The 18,200-nt window shown below is 41.6% G+C and overlaps 2 protein-coding genes across 6 annotated transcripts in view; both read left to right on the top strand.

The window, feature by feature from the left end:
- The window catches only part of LOC135219355 (NAD kinase 2, mitochondrial-like), a gene marked incomplete at its 3' end in the record, with an annotated part of 495,179 nt that overhangs the window by 203,094 nt on the left and 273,885 nt on the right, over positions 1 to 18,200 (top strand).
- The window catches only part of LOC135219357 (WD repeat, SAM and U-box domain-containing protein 1-like), a 255,489-nt gene that overhangs the window by 65,079 nt on the left and 172,210 nt on the right, over positions 1 to 18,200 (top strand). The window contains exon 3 of one of the 2 annotated variants that reach the window (XM_064256048.1): positions 9,407 to 9,439. The exons of the other annotated variant lie outside the window; for it this stretch is intronic. Coding sequence (XP_064112118.1) covers positions 9,407 to 9,439 — 33 coding nt within the window. The remainder of the gene's footprint in view (positions 1 to 9,406; positions 9,440 to 18,200) is intronic. 2 annotated transcript variants of the gene reach the window in all.

Genomic DNA, 18,200 nt, shown 5'->3' with positions numbered 1-18,200 from the left:
GGAAGTAATCCTATCCGACAGACGAGAGATCATTTGTTCCATGCTACTCTTTAGGGACCCAACCAGGTCGCCCACCCACCTGTTGCAACAGGCCAGCATTGGAGTCCAAAGCCGGAGCTGCTGCGGAGGTGGAGGGGAGGCTCTGAATCGGAACCAATGGTAGCGGAACTTGGTGACTCTGCCGGAGTGCGAGATCTCTCTCTGGAGGATTTACTTCTCGAGGACTTAGAGCCGGAGCTAGAAGCTTTAGACCTGTCTGCTCCGGGATTCCCAGCCGAGACTTACGGGAGGAGGATGAAGCCAGAAGTCGTCTTCTTAGACGACGACGACGTCTTAGTCAAGGTCATCACTTTAGCCTTGACCTTAGGTCTAACCGAAGCGTCAGGAGGAGAATATATTTCGTCACCCGTAAAGCCTTGGAAGGATGGAGAGGTTGCAGGGGTAGAAGAAACAGTCACGCCCAAGGGTGACCCTTGGGTGTCCACCTTACCTACCTCGACCAACAGGTCGTCTATACCTACCATAGGTTCAACATTAATATCCAGGGTCGCGACATCCGTAGAGATATCCTGGTCCTGATCAGTTAATGAGGCAGCCAGCTGTTGTTGGATGAAGGCGATAGTCGGAGCCGCATCTACCGGGTCGACGTATCCTGTCGCCTTGCCTCCGGGGAAAGATTAATAATGCCAACCGCTTCTCCAGGATGTAGGGTTGTCCCTTGGCGCGTTTTTCCCAAAACCGCCGACCCCAGGCCAGCCAGGGTAGCCAATGCGGTATCCCTTACTGCAGGGCGCCTGGAAGAGAGGGCGTAGTTTAGATTTAAGAATCACTTAAAACTAAAACTTAAAGTATACTTAAACTAGATGCCTTAAGTTAAAGTAGATGATGAAAACTTAAGCACTAAAATAGAAGCGGAGCAGCTACTGGAGATGGAATACTTACCCCTTCCAAAAGCTGGCTCACCAGATCGTAACATATGGTACACGTCTCATGGTACCAGACCTGGATGTCCCCGTGCGGAGTCGCGCATGGAGCATGGGACCGGCAACTTCGTGTCCACATGGGTCCTGAAGTGTGGCGGAACATCCCGATGCTCACAGTTGGTGGCCTGTAAGTGGGAAGACACATGAGTATCTTAAAAAACATCACTTACAGACTAAAGGACAGAAGAACTCCGTTGCATGCCGAGCTCGGAAAAAATTTGGGCATAACCCTCCCTGCATCGCCTGAATAGGCTATAATCCCGGAGAGATCCGGTAAAACATGTAAGGGAGGGGGGATGGTTTAAGGTACTTAAGATAAACTTATAGATAACTTAAACCTGTAAAACGCAAGCGAACCGGACTAAGTCCAGTGCGTAGCGGAGTGTAGTAACTCAGCAATACGGTAAGGTTAGCAGAGACCCACTGTATGCTCCGGTCCACTCTACTGGGTGGACTAACATCTTTCCGCTGGATACCAGGACTCCGATCAGGAAGGAGCCCTAGTAAGGTGGGAAAGGGCGAGAAGACATACAGGCTCGAGCTAGCCCGGAGCGACAAGGTAGCGCGGAGGGGGGGAAAGGCCAGTCCCCCCACTACGTACCACCGGCCGGACCGAGAAGCCGGAGAGGTCGAGACCAGTTCTAGGGTCTGTCCCGACTCCCCTAGCCCCTCCGCCTGAGGGGAGAGAGGGAGGCAGGCTCGGGTATGCGGAGCGAGCATGGGCAGACCGACCCACCCCCGCCCGACTCTATGGAAGAGCGGGAGTGTTGGGGGGAAGGGTGACTGGACAGGCGTCTGGCTGTCCCGTGATCACGAAGTGACCACGAGGCGGTAAGACCAAATACGACAACTAAGCCTAGGACAAAACCAACGGATCAGAGAGATGCTATCGGGAAGCAAAACGAACTGAAAAGCGGTAGCATATAGGCCCACTGGGCCAAAAACCAACTGATCAGAGAGATGCTATAGGGAAGCAACCGAACTGATGAGCGGTAGTATAGGCTCAATGAGCCAGGACCTAGGCTAAGCCAGACGCCTAACTAACCTAACTATAACAAAATACACAGTATAAATAATATAAAAATGAAAGAAAGAAAGCAATATAGCAGGAGAAAAAATCCAGGAGTGTACGACTAACCCGAAGGCAAGTCTACCACTCAAGCTAGTCAGAGGCCGATACTAAGAACCTGGACTAGGGTCTGGATAGAAGAAGCCTACATAAGGTAAAATACATGCATGCATGACAAACCTGAGTAGACCGTACCCTAAGTAAAGCGGATAATAATATAGAGCGTACATAAATAATGGGATGTTCTAGGTATGGGAGACCAAGAACGAACCCACCACGAGGCAGAACCATGCTGCCATGCTTCCGACCCCGAGATCGTATTTATACCTAAAAAACGGCAAATACTGTCTGGGGGCGGAAAAAAAAAACCAACTAACCGTAAATAACTGAGTACTTAACTTAGCTGCTGCGATAGCTGCACGCTCCATTATAGATAATCCAATGAAAGGGAACACAAAAAAACACAGAGAGAAAAAATAACACGTGTGACTCGTGTGCGCTAACTGAAAAGGATGGCCACCAGAGGCGCAGCAGTCGGCAGCATGGGATGGAGTAGTAGTAGTACGAGCTGCTCACTCTGTGGGTCGGCTCCCCTCTTGGAGGGTTTTTGTAGTGGGAGATTTCTATTGGCATTTGGCTCGTGGTAGTGGTCTCACTCGCCTAGTGTTCATACCGACACCCTCCTGGAGGGTGAGCGAGTCAGTTTACTGACCTTTTTCTTTATTTTATTTATTCTCTGGATGTGTTATACATTTACCCTAGAAATAATAGATTAAAGGATATTTCGCGCAGCGACACGAGCTGAGCCCAGAAATAGAATTATTCAGTTCATCCAAAGGATTTGTTTCCTAAATGCAGTGGAAATTGAAGCTAGATAGAGTTGAAGAAGTTCAAAGGCTTGATGGCAAGAGTCTAAAGGGAACAGATGAAAACAAGTAAAGTGCAGAAATCAGTGGGGCTAGGGCTGAGGGGATGCTGCAAAGAACATCCTTAATAATAACAATAGGTAGAGAAACCTAGATAAAAACAAAAATAATTAAGCAGAGTATGTATAGGTTTATATCTGCAAGCACTGAGACTCAAAACTCCTGACTGGAAGGCCATGTCACAGAGGCTGTGATACAGTTCAAGGTTTGAAAACTGTAGTAACATTGTCACCACCTGGTTTAAAGAAACAATGTGAGGCACTTGGACCACCTATACTCTGTTTTTTTTCATCTGTCCATCTGCCTGTGGTGTTTTTGTATGGTAACACTGCGGCCGGGCTTTAGATAGTTACATTCAGCTTACATTCAACGATTATAATAATATCATATTTCGAACATTAACAGTGTAATTCGCATACAGTAAATTATTAAAACACTTTTCAGTTGCAAATGTACACCAGATGTCCTATTATTTAGCCTAACACTTACACACAGCGTAACTATTTAACCGGACGCAGTGTTACCATACAAAAACACCACAGGTGGATGGACAGATGAAAAAAAACAGAGTATAGTTGATGAACAATTTTTATTTGGTAATTTTGGTCTTGGTTATACATATTGTACTAAGATACATTGCACAAGTTAAATATAATTGATGTACTTATGGAGAATTTATAATTAATTTTAATAACTATTGTAGATTTTTGCATGTTCAGTACTAATAGAATAATAATTTCTCTCTTTTTCAATCTTTGCTTATGGAAATTGTAAATAGGTTGGTCACAATTAAGATATATATATATTTTTTTAGTGTCTAGAGTCTTCACAAACAATTATAAACTTTTAACTAATCCATGTGTAAGTAGTAACAGATTTATCACTAATTACAACTAATACTTTTGTGTGTGTTAAACTGCAGCTCTAATTTTATGTCTTCCTTCTAATCATGAAAACAAATAAAATAGTAAATTTTTTTGTGATGTTTTGTTGACTTTTATCATATACTAGTTTTGCAATTTTCAGCTTTTGGTTGCAAATACTACACTTCATTGATACTAATAACCATGTGATCTGGGTATCCAAGGGCCAGTGTTATTTTTTTAGGTGGATGATGTTAATTTTTGTCACTCATTTGGTAGATAATGTAATGTGAAAGTCTTATGAACATAATTCTCTTAAGCAATTGTGCTTTCCTCTTAAGGAATTTTGTTTTCCTCTAGAGGTGCTATTGTTTAAAAATAGCATCTTTTAGTACTAGGGTATGGGAATTTTTCTGCAAGTTATTGGATGTCAGCCATATGAATTTTTCTCATGGTTTAAGAATAAAACCTTAATTAACAGCGGTTTTGCTTATCCTGAATATGCCCAGATAAGCATCTGTAAAGAAATAAGCAAAATCTTACCCTGTCACAGATTTAGTTGGTTGGTCACAGATGTCAGCCCGGCTCAAACTGAATTCAGTGGACATCAGCAGAAAGCAAGTACTAAAACTCTTTTTAAATTATTATGTTTTGGGAATTATCTCGTCGGGTCAGATGCACTCTCCCTGAAAATTCAGTAAGACAGTTCCCTAGCCCTTTGCGGAGGCATTCACAAGAGATGAATTTGCCATCCAAGAGGGATCAGTTCTACACTCCTGAAGTTGTTGGCGTCTTGCCATTATTGTAAATTTGCCTTCCTCTCTCCTGAAAAGAAACTCGGAGATTTTCTAGGGTATTGTTGTTGGCCATGACCTCATAAGCTAAAGCTTCAGTTGGCTTTAGTGGATTATATTCTTGAAAGATTTTGTGATAACGATATGCTTGCCAGGGGATGCTGATTCTGGACAAGCGCCTTCAACATGGTAGATAATCTTCAGATTCTGTCTGCCATTTGTTAAACCAGATTTTTCACTTTTTCATTTCTGTGCTGAGATAGATACCGTAACCATTCCAGTCAATTTTATATCTAATCTGTCTTATTTGACTTAAATCGAAGGAACTTAGGTGGGTGGTGATGATGGATTTCTGAGCTGCAGGTCATTACCAATCAGTTGCCTTGATGTGTACTCACTTGTTTCTGTGTCCTGGTAGTATTTGAATTTAGGTGAAAAAGTACAGGTTAGTTTCTTATCCAAAACAAAGGGGTTTGGATTGGGACACCATTTCCTCCCATGTCATTCAGCATTGAGAGGAATTTCTCGGAATGGGGTTCAGGTTCTTATTGATTTCTGAGCAGTAAGAGTATGGATATAATAAAGGAGGCATTATCCCCTTTACCATCACTGGGCAAGGGTCCCTTTTCCATCACTGATCTAACCTTGTTTAGTCTGAACTACATTGAGGTCACTTCATACAAGTGAATTTTTGCTCTCACTTTTTCCCCTAACCTCCAGTATTTCAGATGGGATATTTCCAGAAGTTTGAAAGAGGGAACTGTTGGCAATTATTTTGTGTCCATTCTGAAGTTTAGATGGCTACAAATTTTTGCTCTTCAATTATATCTCACCAGTTTCACTAAACCTCTAAACACTAAATGCCTATGCTGGTCTAATTGATGAAATCAGATTTTAAAAAAATAATCCGTAAGGGTTTAATTTTTTCCGGTTTTTCGGGTTTTGTAGGGGTAACGTAACGGTACGACTGAAAATTAGATTTAACTTCAGCAAACTTGTGACTTTTTCAAAGATTCTGAGTGTGTTTGAAGGTCTAACAATGTACTTGTACCATATTAATTTCCTTCATGTACAAAAAGTAGTAGAGAAGCAGTAGGCATTTGATAATTTTGAAATTATTTAGGATGAAAAATTGAAAGATGCGATAGGTGGAAAGGTTATCGAATTCTTCATTATTTATATGATTTACCTAGTATCAGAGCCATACTTGAATGCATGAAAATTTTTCTTCCTTAAGTAGCCAGTTTCCATTAAGCGAGATCCAGGCTATTAGACTTCACCCGAAATAAAAATAAGTTTACAGAAAACCTGATGGCCCAGCCATATGAGCCGATCTTGAACAGCACCTTACAAAAGGCTGCTTCGGTCACACAGTCAGAATTATGGCTGGTGTAGTGGCCATATCAGTTGCCTGAGTTCCTTCATCTTTCTTCCATAGCTGACTGAGCTACTCTGTTAGCCAAAGCAGTGTCCATACAGATCCATCTTTTTTGTTCAGACAGCTCGAATACATAAGAATTGCTTAGGTATGACATACTGCCTTGTCAGCCAAACTGTATGAAGCTAATTGGGCTTTTGTGGTTAAATTGTGATGATTAGAACTGCTGCAAAAAGCAGAGTTGTCCCGCTTTTAGTAGAAAGATGCTCTGACAGCCAGTTAGAGCACCCCTACTGGGCATAGGTGTGACCAGACCCACTCAGATTCACTTTTCTGGTGGAAATGCCCAATTGCTGGAGCTATAACCAGAGCTCTTTAGTGTTCATGATAAAACTGCTTCACTGGAGCCATGAGTGGACCAGCTTTTGTAGCCAAAACAGCTTTTAAATTTCTTGAACTACACCATTCCAAGGATCAGAGTCCCAACCAGATCTATGACTGGTTCTGTAGCGGACAGCTTCTTGTCATTTCTTTATTAGAGAAATAGAAGGGAAAGAAGAATCATGATGACTTACTGTTCGACAATTCTGACACTGTGAGCTGCACAGCTTTGAGAGCATGACGATATAAACTGGAGCCACTGACTGTACTAGTTTCTCAAGACAGCTTGCAATAGCAGCTTGGCTTAAAGTGCTCAGCTTCATCAAGGCAGTATGCTGAGTGTATGACTAACATGATAACAGGCTTGTGTAAGTTAAGGAAATGGTAGCAATAGCTTTGGCAGACCATGCTTCATGAGAGGAATGATTTTCTTCTCAGCCTAGGACAGTGAGGGCAATTTTGTTACAAGAGTTATTTTTGCAGGTGATAAAGTAGATGTAATTATCCTTAGTAGGAGCATCACTCCCTCTCTGGTTGATTACTGCAAACACTCTAATGCAAATCCCTGTGGCAGTTAGCAAGAATCTCAAATGGATATAGTCACAGCCAGCATCAGTTGCAGCTTCCATCTGTTTGTCCCTCACTTTCAGACCCAGCAACTTAGAATTTTGATGTATGTGTGTGCTTTCCTACCTTTTGGTATGTTCAGGCTTTTGTTAGTTAAGGTCTTGAGTTGCAATAATTTGTCTACATGTGCCTTGTGACTACTGTGGGTGTGGCAATTTTTTGCTAACCTTGTTTCCTTTGTCAGATCTCAGAAACAACCCCAATTGGAGAAGGGCCTTCTGCCAACTATCTTTCCATGGATTATTGAAAAATTGGAAAAATGCTAGGCTTGCATACTTGGAGGTTTTTTGGAAATGCTTGGAGACAAGTTTTTCTGGTGAATGTGCTGAAGCTATTTCATAGCCATGCAGAAGTACATCTAACTTTTACTAGGCAAGTGGAACCTGTTCAGTGGGTGGTGAAATTGTGGGATGTTAATTCGATAAGTATCTTTGTTACAAATAGCTGATATTCTTAAGTTTCTGTGGTGGCAAAGGAAGTTATCAACATTAGCAAAAGAATGTGTGTATCATCCTTAGCTTAAGGCTGTAGGTCTACACTTCTCAGGTTTTGAATTGAATGAACTGTACTCAAGTTAAAGTTCTTTGTTTGAAGAGAAGCAATTGTGTCAACACTGCATGAAGGAGATTACTGAAGCGGGTTTAAACTTGTGGTATGACCTTCCAGTTCTAATTAGTTGACTAGTCCTAGTTTGGACTTTATTCAGACACTAATACTGTACTAACTGAAGACTATTTTCTTCTATCCTTATAACTTTCTTTCAAGAAGGGGAACTACGTATGCTTCACTCAGTAAGATTTTTTTAGATATTCCCTAAGTAGCTGGGAACAAGCCATCATGCCTGAATTTTTCCAAGGAATCACAATATATGGTGAGGGATCTAGATTTTCCTCCCTGTAGGATATATCAAGGAACTAGTGAGGAAGAATTCTGTACTGTTCTGTCTCTGACAGTTGTTTTGTTGGCTTATCAAAGTTTGAACAGTGGCAAAGCAACATAAGTAGTGTTGTTTATCCAGGAAGTCAGAGCTTATTGATTTCTCTGCCTCTTAGAATTATCTTCTTGTGGAAGCATTTAATCTCAAGGAACTTTAGAGGTAGATCTCTTGGTCTCAGTTACTCAGTTTTGAAATCTTGAGCACTAAAATCCTTCCCATCATAGAGATTTGGGTTGATTATAAGTAATGGGTGGGTTTGTGATAAAACATTAATTTTTTAAAAATGTTTTTCATACAAATCCATTTCTTTATTTGCAGTGCAAGTTCCTACAAAAAGGGTTATAGTGACTGTAATAATGGGCTTGTATAAAAACATCAGCTTCATTTTAAAAAGATTATGATTCCCATATAAAGAAGAGTAGTTCCAGACATGTAGTCCCCTAGATTGTTGAGTCGGTGGTCTGGGAAATGGTAGTCAGTAATAATAAAAGTAATAGTAGTAATAATATACGGTCTTCAAGGCCTACTGCATATTTTAAATTTAAAGAAATGGTTGTCAATTGGAAGTACAGTGGACCCCCAGTATTCGCGTTCTCCGGATTAGCGGACTCACACATTCGCGGATTTCTCTCTGGAACATTTCCATGCATTATTCACGGAAAATTTACCTATTCACGGTATTTTTCTATGAGGAATATCCACAAATTCTTGTTTTTTTTTTTTATCAATTTCATCATAAAATGCACTTAAAAAAAAAAACGGTATAAAAATTTTTAGTGGGATTTTCTTGAGTTAACTTAAAATAGGTTTTATGCAATTTTATAGGGGTTCCAACTATTTGTGGGTTGTAACTATTCTGGTACGCATCCCCCGCGAATACCGGGGGACCACTGTACGTATTACATTTGTAAGTGCCTCTCATAATGTTTGTAAATCATGGGTATTTTGTTTCTAGGGCTTTGTAGTTATTCAACATTTTTGTACAGTAGGAGTTGCTAGCTACTTGTTTTCATGTATGGTACTACTGTGTTTTAGTGATCTGCCTTTTAGAATACAGGCAGTCCCTAGTTGTCGGCAGCCTTGGTTACCAGTGAACTGGTTTTACAGCGCTTGTCTAGCGACGACGATAACTGGATTTTCGGCTCGATATGCACTGATCCCCGCTTATATTGTCATATTGCCGATTTTCAGTTATCGTTGCACCGTCGGGAACGGAACCGCTGCTGATAGCCGGGGACTGCCTTGGCTAAAGCTTAATTCTTGAAGTCAGGAAGTACTGTATTATACATTTTGGTGTGTTGATAATTTCTTTTTTTATGTAAACTTTTTTGTCTTTTATACTGTGCTATGTTTGTGAAATCTAAAATTGAAACCCTTAGTAGGCTGATAAGTTTTGAAGATAGTCGGTCAAAACTGTTGACACTTCATTTTCCAAAATACCTTTTCAGAAACAAGCATGCCCCTGAACAGTGCTTATTAAGGTGAGTTTTAGCAATAAATGCACACTATGGGCACTTGTATTTCTTTAATAATTTTCTACGCATGACAAGCCTATTTTCTGTGTTAATACTAGATGTGTTAATCAGTCCTAGTAATTTAAAAATGTGATGTATCTCCTGTATGTAAGATTGCAGAAACTAAAGATAAAATTCATTTAAAACTCACTTTGATACTTTCTTTAGGAAGCAGTGCTTGACAAAATATATAACTCAAGCAATTTTAAATAGTATGATGAGTTGGGTCATTGAATACAGAAACCAGATGATTTTTAATATAAATTTTGTGTTAAGTTTAGTAGTTATTTAGTTATTTAGCTGGATAAGGATAGTTGATGTGATTACTGTTTGTTTATCAATAGATGCCTGACACTTATTACATGACATTGTATATAACATATGCTACTGTATATTCTGTTGAAATTTTTATATACGAGATTGGGTTGTGATTACAGTAACATATCTTTTGGTGTTACATCCATCATGTGAGGAGGGTAAACCACTATTTTTTTAAATTGTTTAAAAAAAAAACAACAACGCAGAATTAGGTAACCGTGTAGAACCCCAAAAGAGGTGATATTTTTACCAATACTGTATCTAGTTTGCAGTTAACAGTGGCCAATAATGATAACTCTACGGATTATGAGCCCGTCATAGGTATTGTGCATATGAAATTGACTTAAAAAGTCTAATTCCCATAACTGGTCCTAAATGGTTGATCTGAACTAATCTAGATCTTCTCACCATTTTCCCATCCCATTATTGTCTCCTTGGACAGTCTGAACTGAATATTTTACGTTAACCCTTAACGCCGAGCGGTAAATAAAAAAATGACTCCCGTATGCCGGAGGGGTTTGAGAGTGAGCGCGTAAGCAGAAAAAACAAAAATATTTTTTTCAAAAAATCACAGCGCGCTTAGTTTTCAAGATTAAGAGTTCATTTTTGGCTCCTTTTTTTGTCGTTGCTTGAAGTTTAGTATGCAACCATCAGAAATGAAAAAATTATCATTATCATATATAAATAATGCGATATATGATAGCGCAAAAACGAATTTCATATATAATTGTATTCAAATCGCGCTGTGCGCCAAACGGTTAGAGGTAACAAGTTACTTTTTTTTTTTTGTAATGTGCACTAAATTGCGATCATTTTGATATATAACACATTGTAAAACGATAAAAGCAACACAGAGAAAATATCATCACAAAATGATGCATGAATTTGTAGCGCGCGGATGTAAAAAAATAATTTTTAAAAAAATTCACCATAAATCGAAATATTGTTATAGAGACTTGCAATTTGTTTCAAAATGAAGGAAAATGATTGAATATTACGATACTGTAAGAGTTTTAGCTTAGAAATGCAGTTTTCGACCATTTCGAACGAGTTAAAGTTGACGGAATGTCGAATTTTTTTTTAAAATTTTGAGTATGTATGCAAATAAAAAAAATGAGAAATGCTACAACCTTCCAATAATTTTTGTTATATTGTGCATGTTTTTGCGCACATTTTCATATATAAAAATCTAAAAAAAGCGTAATATGAAAAGGCTCAAATATTAGGAGAATGTGACCTACGCGTTTCCGAGATTTTCGGCGAGAATCGGCGCACGGACGGAATAAAAATATTTTTTTTCAAATATTCACCATAAATCGAGATATTGTTCTAGAGACTTGCAATATGTTTTAAATTGAAGATAAATGATTGAATATTACTAGACTGTAAGATTTTTATGTTACAAATGCGTTTTTTGACCATTTCGGTTGGTCAAAGTTGACCGATCGTAGTTTTTTTTCGTACTTATCGTACTTTTATATGCAAATATTTCTAAAATGATAAATGATACAACCTTCCAATATTTTTTGTTATATTGTGCACGTTTTTTGCACACATTTCCATATATAAACCTCTAAAAAAAAGCGTAATATGAAAAGGCACAATATTAGGAGAATGTGACCTACGCGTTTCGAGATTTTTCGGCGAGAATCGGCGCGCGGACGGAATAAAAAAAATATTTTTCAAATATTCACCTATAATCGAGATATTGTTCTAGAGACTAGCAATATGTTTTAAATTGAAGATACATGATTGAAAATTACTAGACTGTAAGATTTTTATGTTTTAAATGCGTTTTTTGACCTTTTCGGTTGAGTCAAAGTTGACCGATCGTATTTTTTTTCGTACTTATCGTACTTTATATGCAAATATTTCAAAAATGAGAATGCTACAACCTTCCAATATTTTTTGTTATATTGTGCATGTTTTTGCGCACATTTCCATATATAAACCTTAAAAAAAGCGTAATATGAAAAGGCTCAAATATTAGGAGAATGTGACCTACGCGTTTCCCGAGATTTTCGGCCGAGAATCGTCGCGCGGAGGGGAAAAAAATATTTTCAAAAATTCACCATAAATCGAGATATTGTTCTAGAGACTTGCAATTTATTTTAAAATGAAGATAAATGATTGAATATTACTAGACTGTAAGATTTTTATGTTATAAATGCGTTTTTTGACCTTTTCGGTTGAGTCAAAGTTGACCGATCGTAGTTTTTTTCGTACTTATCGTACTTTATATGCAAATATTTCAAAAATGAGAAATGCTACAACCTTCCAATATTTTTTGTTATATTGTGCATGTTTTTGCGCACATTTCCATATATAAACCTTTAAAAAAAGCGTAATATGAAAAGGCTCAAATAAGGGATTTTGACGTAAGGAAAAATCTATTTCTGGGCGATTGGCTCGTGTCGCCAGCGAAATATCCTTTATCTATTATTTCTAGGTTAAATGTACTAACACATACCAGAGAATAAATAAAATAAAGAAAAAGGTCAGTATAACTGACTCGCTCACCCTCCAGGAGGGTGTCGGTATGAACACTAGGCGAGTGAGACCACTACCACGAGCCAAATGCCAATAGAAATCTCCCACTACAAAAACCCTCCAAGAGGGGAGCCGACCCACAGAGTGAGCAGCTCGTACTACTACTACTCCATCCCATGCTGCCGACTGCTGCGCCTCTGGTGGCCATCCTGAAGTTAGCAGACAATCTTGGGCGAAGGGATGGGTAGGGTGGGATTTCGCTGGCGACACGAGCCAATCGCCCAGAAATAGATTTTTCCTTACGTCAAAATCCCTTTTCTGGGCTCAGCTCGTGTCGCTGCGCGAAATCGTACCAGAGAAATAGCACAAGATTGTAAACAAAAGTAATAAAATAAAATAAATCAGAATAGGTCTCAAATAAAAGGTAAAATATATATAAAGAGAATATAATTGCTAAAAGATACATATACACAGGGGTATAAAATAGAAATATGCTTAAATTACCCTTAATTCTAATCATGTTTGTTAACATAAGGTAATTTACATATATACAGGTAAAATGACTTACATGTATCAAATGATATCTGTGTAACAGCATGTATCAAAAGTATAATAGCAATTAATATAAACAGATAAACAAAACAACCAACAATAATAATATATAAAGGAATGTATATGACTTAATATACAAAACCCGTAACCATTATAATATGATGTATCCCCTAGCATAAAAATAAGGGGAAACATCCATGAGATCAATGTTTATAATCATTTGTGAGTGTCCCTAGCCAGACAATAAGGGGCACCCACTACACTATCATAAAAGCAGCTAAGACACAAGGTGAATGCAAATGAACAAGGTAGGAATAGACGAACTTTTGGGTGAGGCAGGTAGAAAGGAGGACTGAATCTTCTACTACAAATTAGCTAGAGTCAGGGGAAACTATGTTACCCGCTGCTACTGCTGGGAATTTCAGAGCTTCCAAGGACTTAAGGTAGTGACGTTTGAACACTGTCGGCGATTTCCATCCAGTATACTTTTTCAACTCATCGAAGTTCATATGTTGGAAATAATTAATTGAGGTGGCTACTGCTCTGACATCATGTGCTTTCGGGAAAGAGTCAGGATTGGCTTGCTTAATAAAGTACAGGATTTGCTGCCTGATGCCTTTAATGGATAAAGTTCCACCTTTTTCCCTCTTAAAGAGGGGACCCGATGAAGATGAGGAGGTCCTGGACAGAAAGGCTCGTAAGGTTAAAACTGGGCAAAGGGATACATCTTGTGGAAGGGGCAGTACCTTCCAAGGTTCCCACCTCATCAAAGGATCTTCATTCTTTGCTAAAAAGCTACGTTCCGGAGAAAGTAGTACTTCCCCTGTGGGAAGGAATTGAATATGATCCGGGTCCCTGGATAGAGCCGACAGTTCTGAAATTCTTGCTCCTGAAGCTAAGCTTAATAAAAATAGGGTTTTTCTTAAGAGCATTATAAACGAGCATGTGTCATTATCGGTTTCGGAAGCCAGTTTTAGAACATCGTTTAAGAACCATGAAACTGACGTAGGCCTTACAGAAGGCCTAAGCCTAGCACATGCCTTAGGAATAGACGAGAAGTAGGAATCCGTCAAGTCTATGTTGAATCCAAATTGAAATATCTTTTTCAAAGCTGACTTGTTTGTCGTAATCGTGCTAGCTGCTAAACCTTTTTCAAATAAGGATCTGAAAAAGGATATAGCTGAATTAACTGTCATGATTCTAATATCCGATTCTCTCAGGAAGATTGCTAACTTTTTGACAGCAGCATCATACTGTCTCAAAGTTGAATCCCTTTTATCGGATTCCAAGAAGAGAATATTCTGAGGGTCAATATTCGCATCTCTTTTTGCCGCAAACTTCATGAAATCCATAAAGTTAGGGTTTTGAGAATCCCTGAGGAAGCGAACACAGTCTTCGTTTGTACTGACTGGGAGAGCTTGGGACTGGGGATCCGAAGAGGACGAAGGCCCAGCTCCAAAATTAGAGGATACCAGTTGCTCTTCGGCCAGTCTGGGGCTACTAGAGCCACTTGACCCTTGAATGTCCTGAGTTTGTTCAATACTTTCATGAGGAGATTCACTGGAGGGAAGACATAAATCTTCTCCCAGTTGTTCCAGTCTAGGGCCAGGGCGTCCGTGGCATAGGCCAGAGGGTCCAGGTTGGGGGCTACATAACACGGTAGTTTGTGGTTCGCTTGGGATGCGAAGAGATCCACCTGTAGCCCTGGGACTCTTTGAAGGATCCATTGGAACGAACTGTTGTCCAGTGACCATTCCGACTCTAGGGGCACTGATCGGGATAGGGCGTCTGCTATGACGTTTCCCACTCCAGCTATGTGAGTGGAGGAAAGATGCCAACTGAACTTGTCTGCCAGGGAGAAGATGGCTATCATGACGTGATTTAGATGACGTGACTTGGAGCCTCCTCTGTTTATACAATGTACTACCACTGCGCTGTCCAGGACTAGCTTTATGTGGGAGTACTTTTGGTGGGTGCGTAACCTTTTAGAGGTCAAGAACACTGCCATTGCCTCCAGTACGTTTATATGGAACTGACGGAACTGATGTGACCAAGTCCCTTGAACCTTTTTGACCTGGGAATACCCTCCCCAGCCGCTTAAGGACGCGTCTGTGTGGATGGTGATCCCTGGTGGAGGGAACTGAAGGGGTACTGACACTGACAAATTCTTGACTCTCGCCCACGGCCGAAGTCGATTCTTTAGAATCAGAGGCACTGAGGATAGTTTGTCCCTGGACCTGACATTTGCTCGCGAGCGCCAGATTCTGGTTAGGTCTTTCAGTTTGGCTTTCATTAAGACGTTCGTCACTGATGCAAACTGGAGAGAACCCAGGATCCTTTCCTGAGCTCTCCTTGACGCTAGTTTGTGACTTAGAAATTGCTTGACTGACTTCGCTATTTCTTTCCTTTTGGTTGATGGAATCGACAGAGTGTGGGAGGATAGATTCCATTGAATGCCCAGCCACTGAAAGTTTGACTCTGGAGTGAGTCTTGATTTGGTCCTGTTTATCTTGAAGCCTAGATATTCCAGGAACTGAATCACTTTCAGTGTAGCTCTGTTGCATTCCTCGACTGTTGGGGCCCAGATCAACCAATCGTCGAGATACGCTACTACCATAATCCCTTGTGATCTGAGTTGTTGCACTACCACTTCCGCTAGCTTCGTGAACACTCTGGGTGCCACGTTGAGTCCGAATGGAACTACCTTGAAGGAGAATGTCTGGTCTCCTATCTTGAAACCCAGATACGGACGGAAGTGTCTTGCAATAGGGATATGATAGTAGGCGTCTGTAAGATCGATAGAGGTGGTGACGGCCCCACGGGGAAGTAAGGTCCGCACCTGTGAGATCGTGAGCATCTTGAACTTGTCGCAGCGGATGGCTAAGTTTAAGCGGGACAAGTCTAAGATTACCCTTCTTTTTTGTGAGCCTTTCTTTGGCACGCTGAACAAGCGACCTTGAAATTTTAATCTCTTGACTCTCGCTATAGCTCCTTTCTGAAGGAGGTCCTCCGCGTACTCTGTCAATTCTTTGGAAGGAAGTTGACGGAAAGGTCTGGCTGGAGGTGGGTTCGTCAACCAGCTCCAACCCAGCCCTTTTGACACTATGCTCTGAGCCCATTGGCTGAAGTTCCACCGGTGGCGAAAGTGAAACAGCCTCCCTCCTACCTGAAGTTCTTCATTGGTTCTGGTAACCGCCTCGGCCTCCTCTGAAGTGCTTTCCCCTATTAAAGGGGCCTCCCGATCCTCTCCCACGAAAGGACCGCTTACCTCTGCCTCCCTTACCCGAGCGGTCATACTTCTGTGAAGCTTGACTCTCGAAGGCTTGATTGTAAGCTGGAGAGATGGCGTAAGAGGTGGAGGGCTGAGGCTGAGGGGATATCACATAAATTGGCTGTGATTGACCTTTAGAAGTGGAAGGTTGGGCTGTCTGCACTAACGGTACCGCTGGAACTTGTTGAGGAAAGCGTGGTTGCTTTTTCTGGTAAGGTTGGAAACGCCTGGGTTTCCTTTGTCCCTTACCTTTAGCTGTCAGGTCTTGCCTCCTCTTAGCCGTAAGGCCCCAACGGTCCTTAAGGCTCTGGTTCAACCTCGTAGCCTCTGACTGGACTTCCTTAACCATAGCTTCTGGGAAGAGATCTGCTCCCCAGATGTTAGACGAGAGTAACCTATTCGGTTCATGCCGAATGGTTGCCTCTTGTAGGACATGCTTCCTACAATTCGTTCGAGCAGTGGCAAACTCAAACATATCTGACTGTACCGTTTGAGTCAGGGATTTGGTCATGAGCTTAAAAATCGGTTCTGATCCATAAGCCATGGTTGCTACCTCAGACATAGCCATAGAATTGATCGATCTGGCTAGTCGCGATTTTGCGTCAAATTCAGCCTGAATAAGGCTATCTGGGAGCCTGGGTAGCTTTTCACCAAACTGCTCCATAGCACAGTCCGGTTTGAGTTTGCCAGCTGAGAATGTGTTCGGCAAGTCTTCCCACAATTCTCCAACTGAGGGGAGCAACGGAGATGTGGGATCTGCTTCCTTCAACTGCGGTATAGGTTCCCCCTTCTGGGCCGCTGGGATGGTCGACCTCGCGATCTTGGTTAGGAACGGGAGCGGGGTACTCTCATCCATTGTGAAAATGGTAAAGGGACTCTTAAACGGTTGTATCTTGGTATTAGAACAATCCATGTCCTCTAAACACCTGAGCCATTCTCTCTGAGCCTGGTCACGTGAATAGAGGACTGTCTCCTTAGGTACCCTATCGTCCCGAACCATAGCCGAAGGCGTGAGCCTTGCGTAGCCTATGAACGGAGGCTGGAGGTCTTCCGGGTAGAACTCGAAGTCCTCTATTCTTCGAGTCCCAAATTCCGGTATAGAGATGAGACCGTCCTGGAAGGGGGCGTATGACGCTACTCTCCATGGGTTGTTCATAGAGAACGGAGGTAGTGAGTCATACGGAGGAAGCTGAGTTCCACTTGTGTTGGAAAGTGGAGGAGAGGCTAGAGGAGCTTCTCTCAGCCCGGCTATAATGGAGTCCTGGGAAGTAATCCTATCCGACAGACGAGAGATCATTTGTTCCATGCTACTCTTTAGGGACCCAACCAGGTCGCCCACCTGTTGCAACAGGCCAGCATTGGAGTCCAAAGCCGGAGCTGCTGCGGAGGTGGAGGGGAGGCTCTGAATCGGAACCAATGGTAGCGGAACTGGTGACTCTGCCGGAGTGCGAGATCTCTCTCTGGAGGATTTACTTCTCGAGGACTTAGAGCCGGAGCTAGAAGCTTTAGACCTGTCTGCTCCGGGATTCCCAGCCGGAGACTTACGGGAGGAGGATGAAGCCGAAGTCGTCTTCTTAGACGACGACGACGTCTTAGTCAAGGTCATCACTTTAGCCTTGACCTTAGGTCTAACCGAAGCGTCAGGAGGAGAATATATTTCGTCACCCGTAAAGCCTTGGAAGGATGGAGAGGTTGCAGGGGTAGAAGAAACAGTTACGCCCAAGGGTGACCCTTGGGTGTCCACCTTACCTACCTCGACCAACAGGTCGTCTATACCTACCATAGGTTCAACATTAATATCCAGGGTCGCGACATCCGTAGAGATATCCTGGTCTTGATCAGTTAATGAGGCAGCCAGCTGTTGTTGGATGAAGGCGATAGTCGGAGCCGCATCTACCGGGTCGACGTATCCTGTCGCCTTGCCTCCGGGGAAGATTAATAATGCCAACCGCTTCTCCAGGATGTAGGGTTGTCCCTTGGCGGCGTTTTTCCCAAAACCGCCGACCCAGGCCCGCAGGGTAGCCAATGCGGTATCCCTTACTGCCGGCGCCTGGAAGAGAGGGCGTAGTTTAGATTTAAGAATCACTTAAAACTAAA

This window comes from Macrobrachium nipponense, chromosome 1 (assembly GCF_015104395.2).
Source record: "Macrobrachium nipponense isolate FS-2020 chromosome 1, ASM1510439v2, whole genome shotgun sequence".
NCBI lineage: Eukaryota > Metazoa > Arthropoda > Malacostraca > Decapoda > Palaemonidae > Macrobrachium > Macrobrachium nipponense.
The sequence above is the reverse complement of the archived record's forward strand: the minus strand, read 5'-3'. Positions and strand labels throughout refer to the sequence as shown.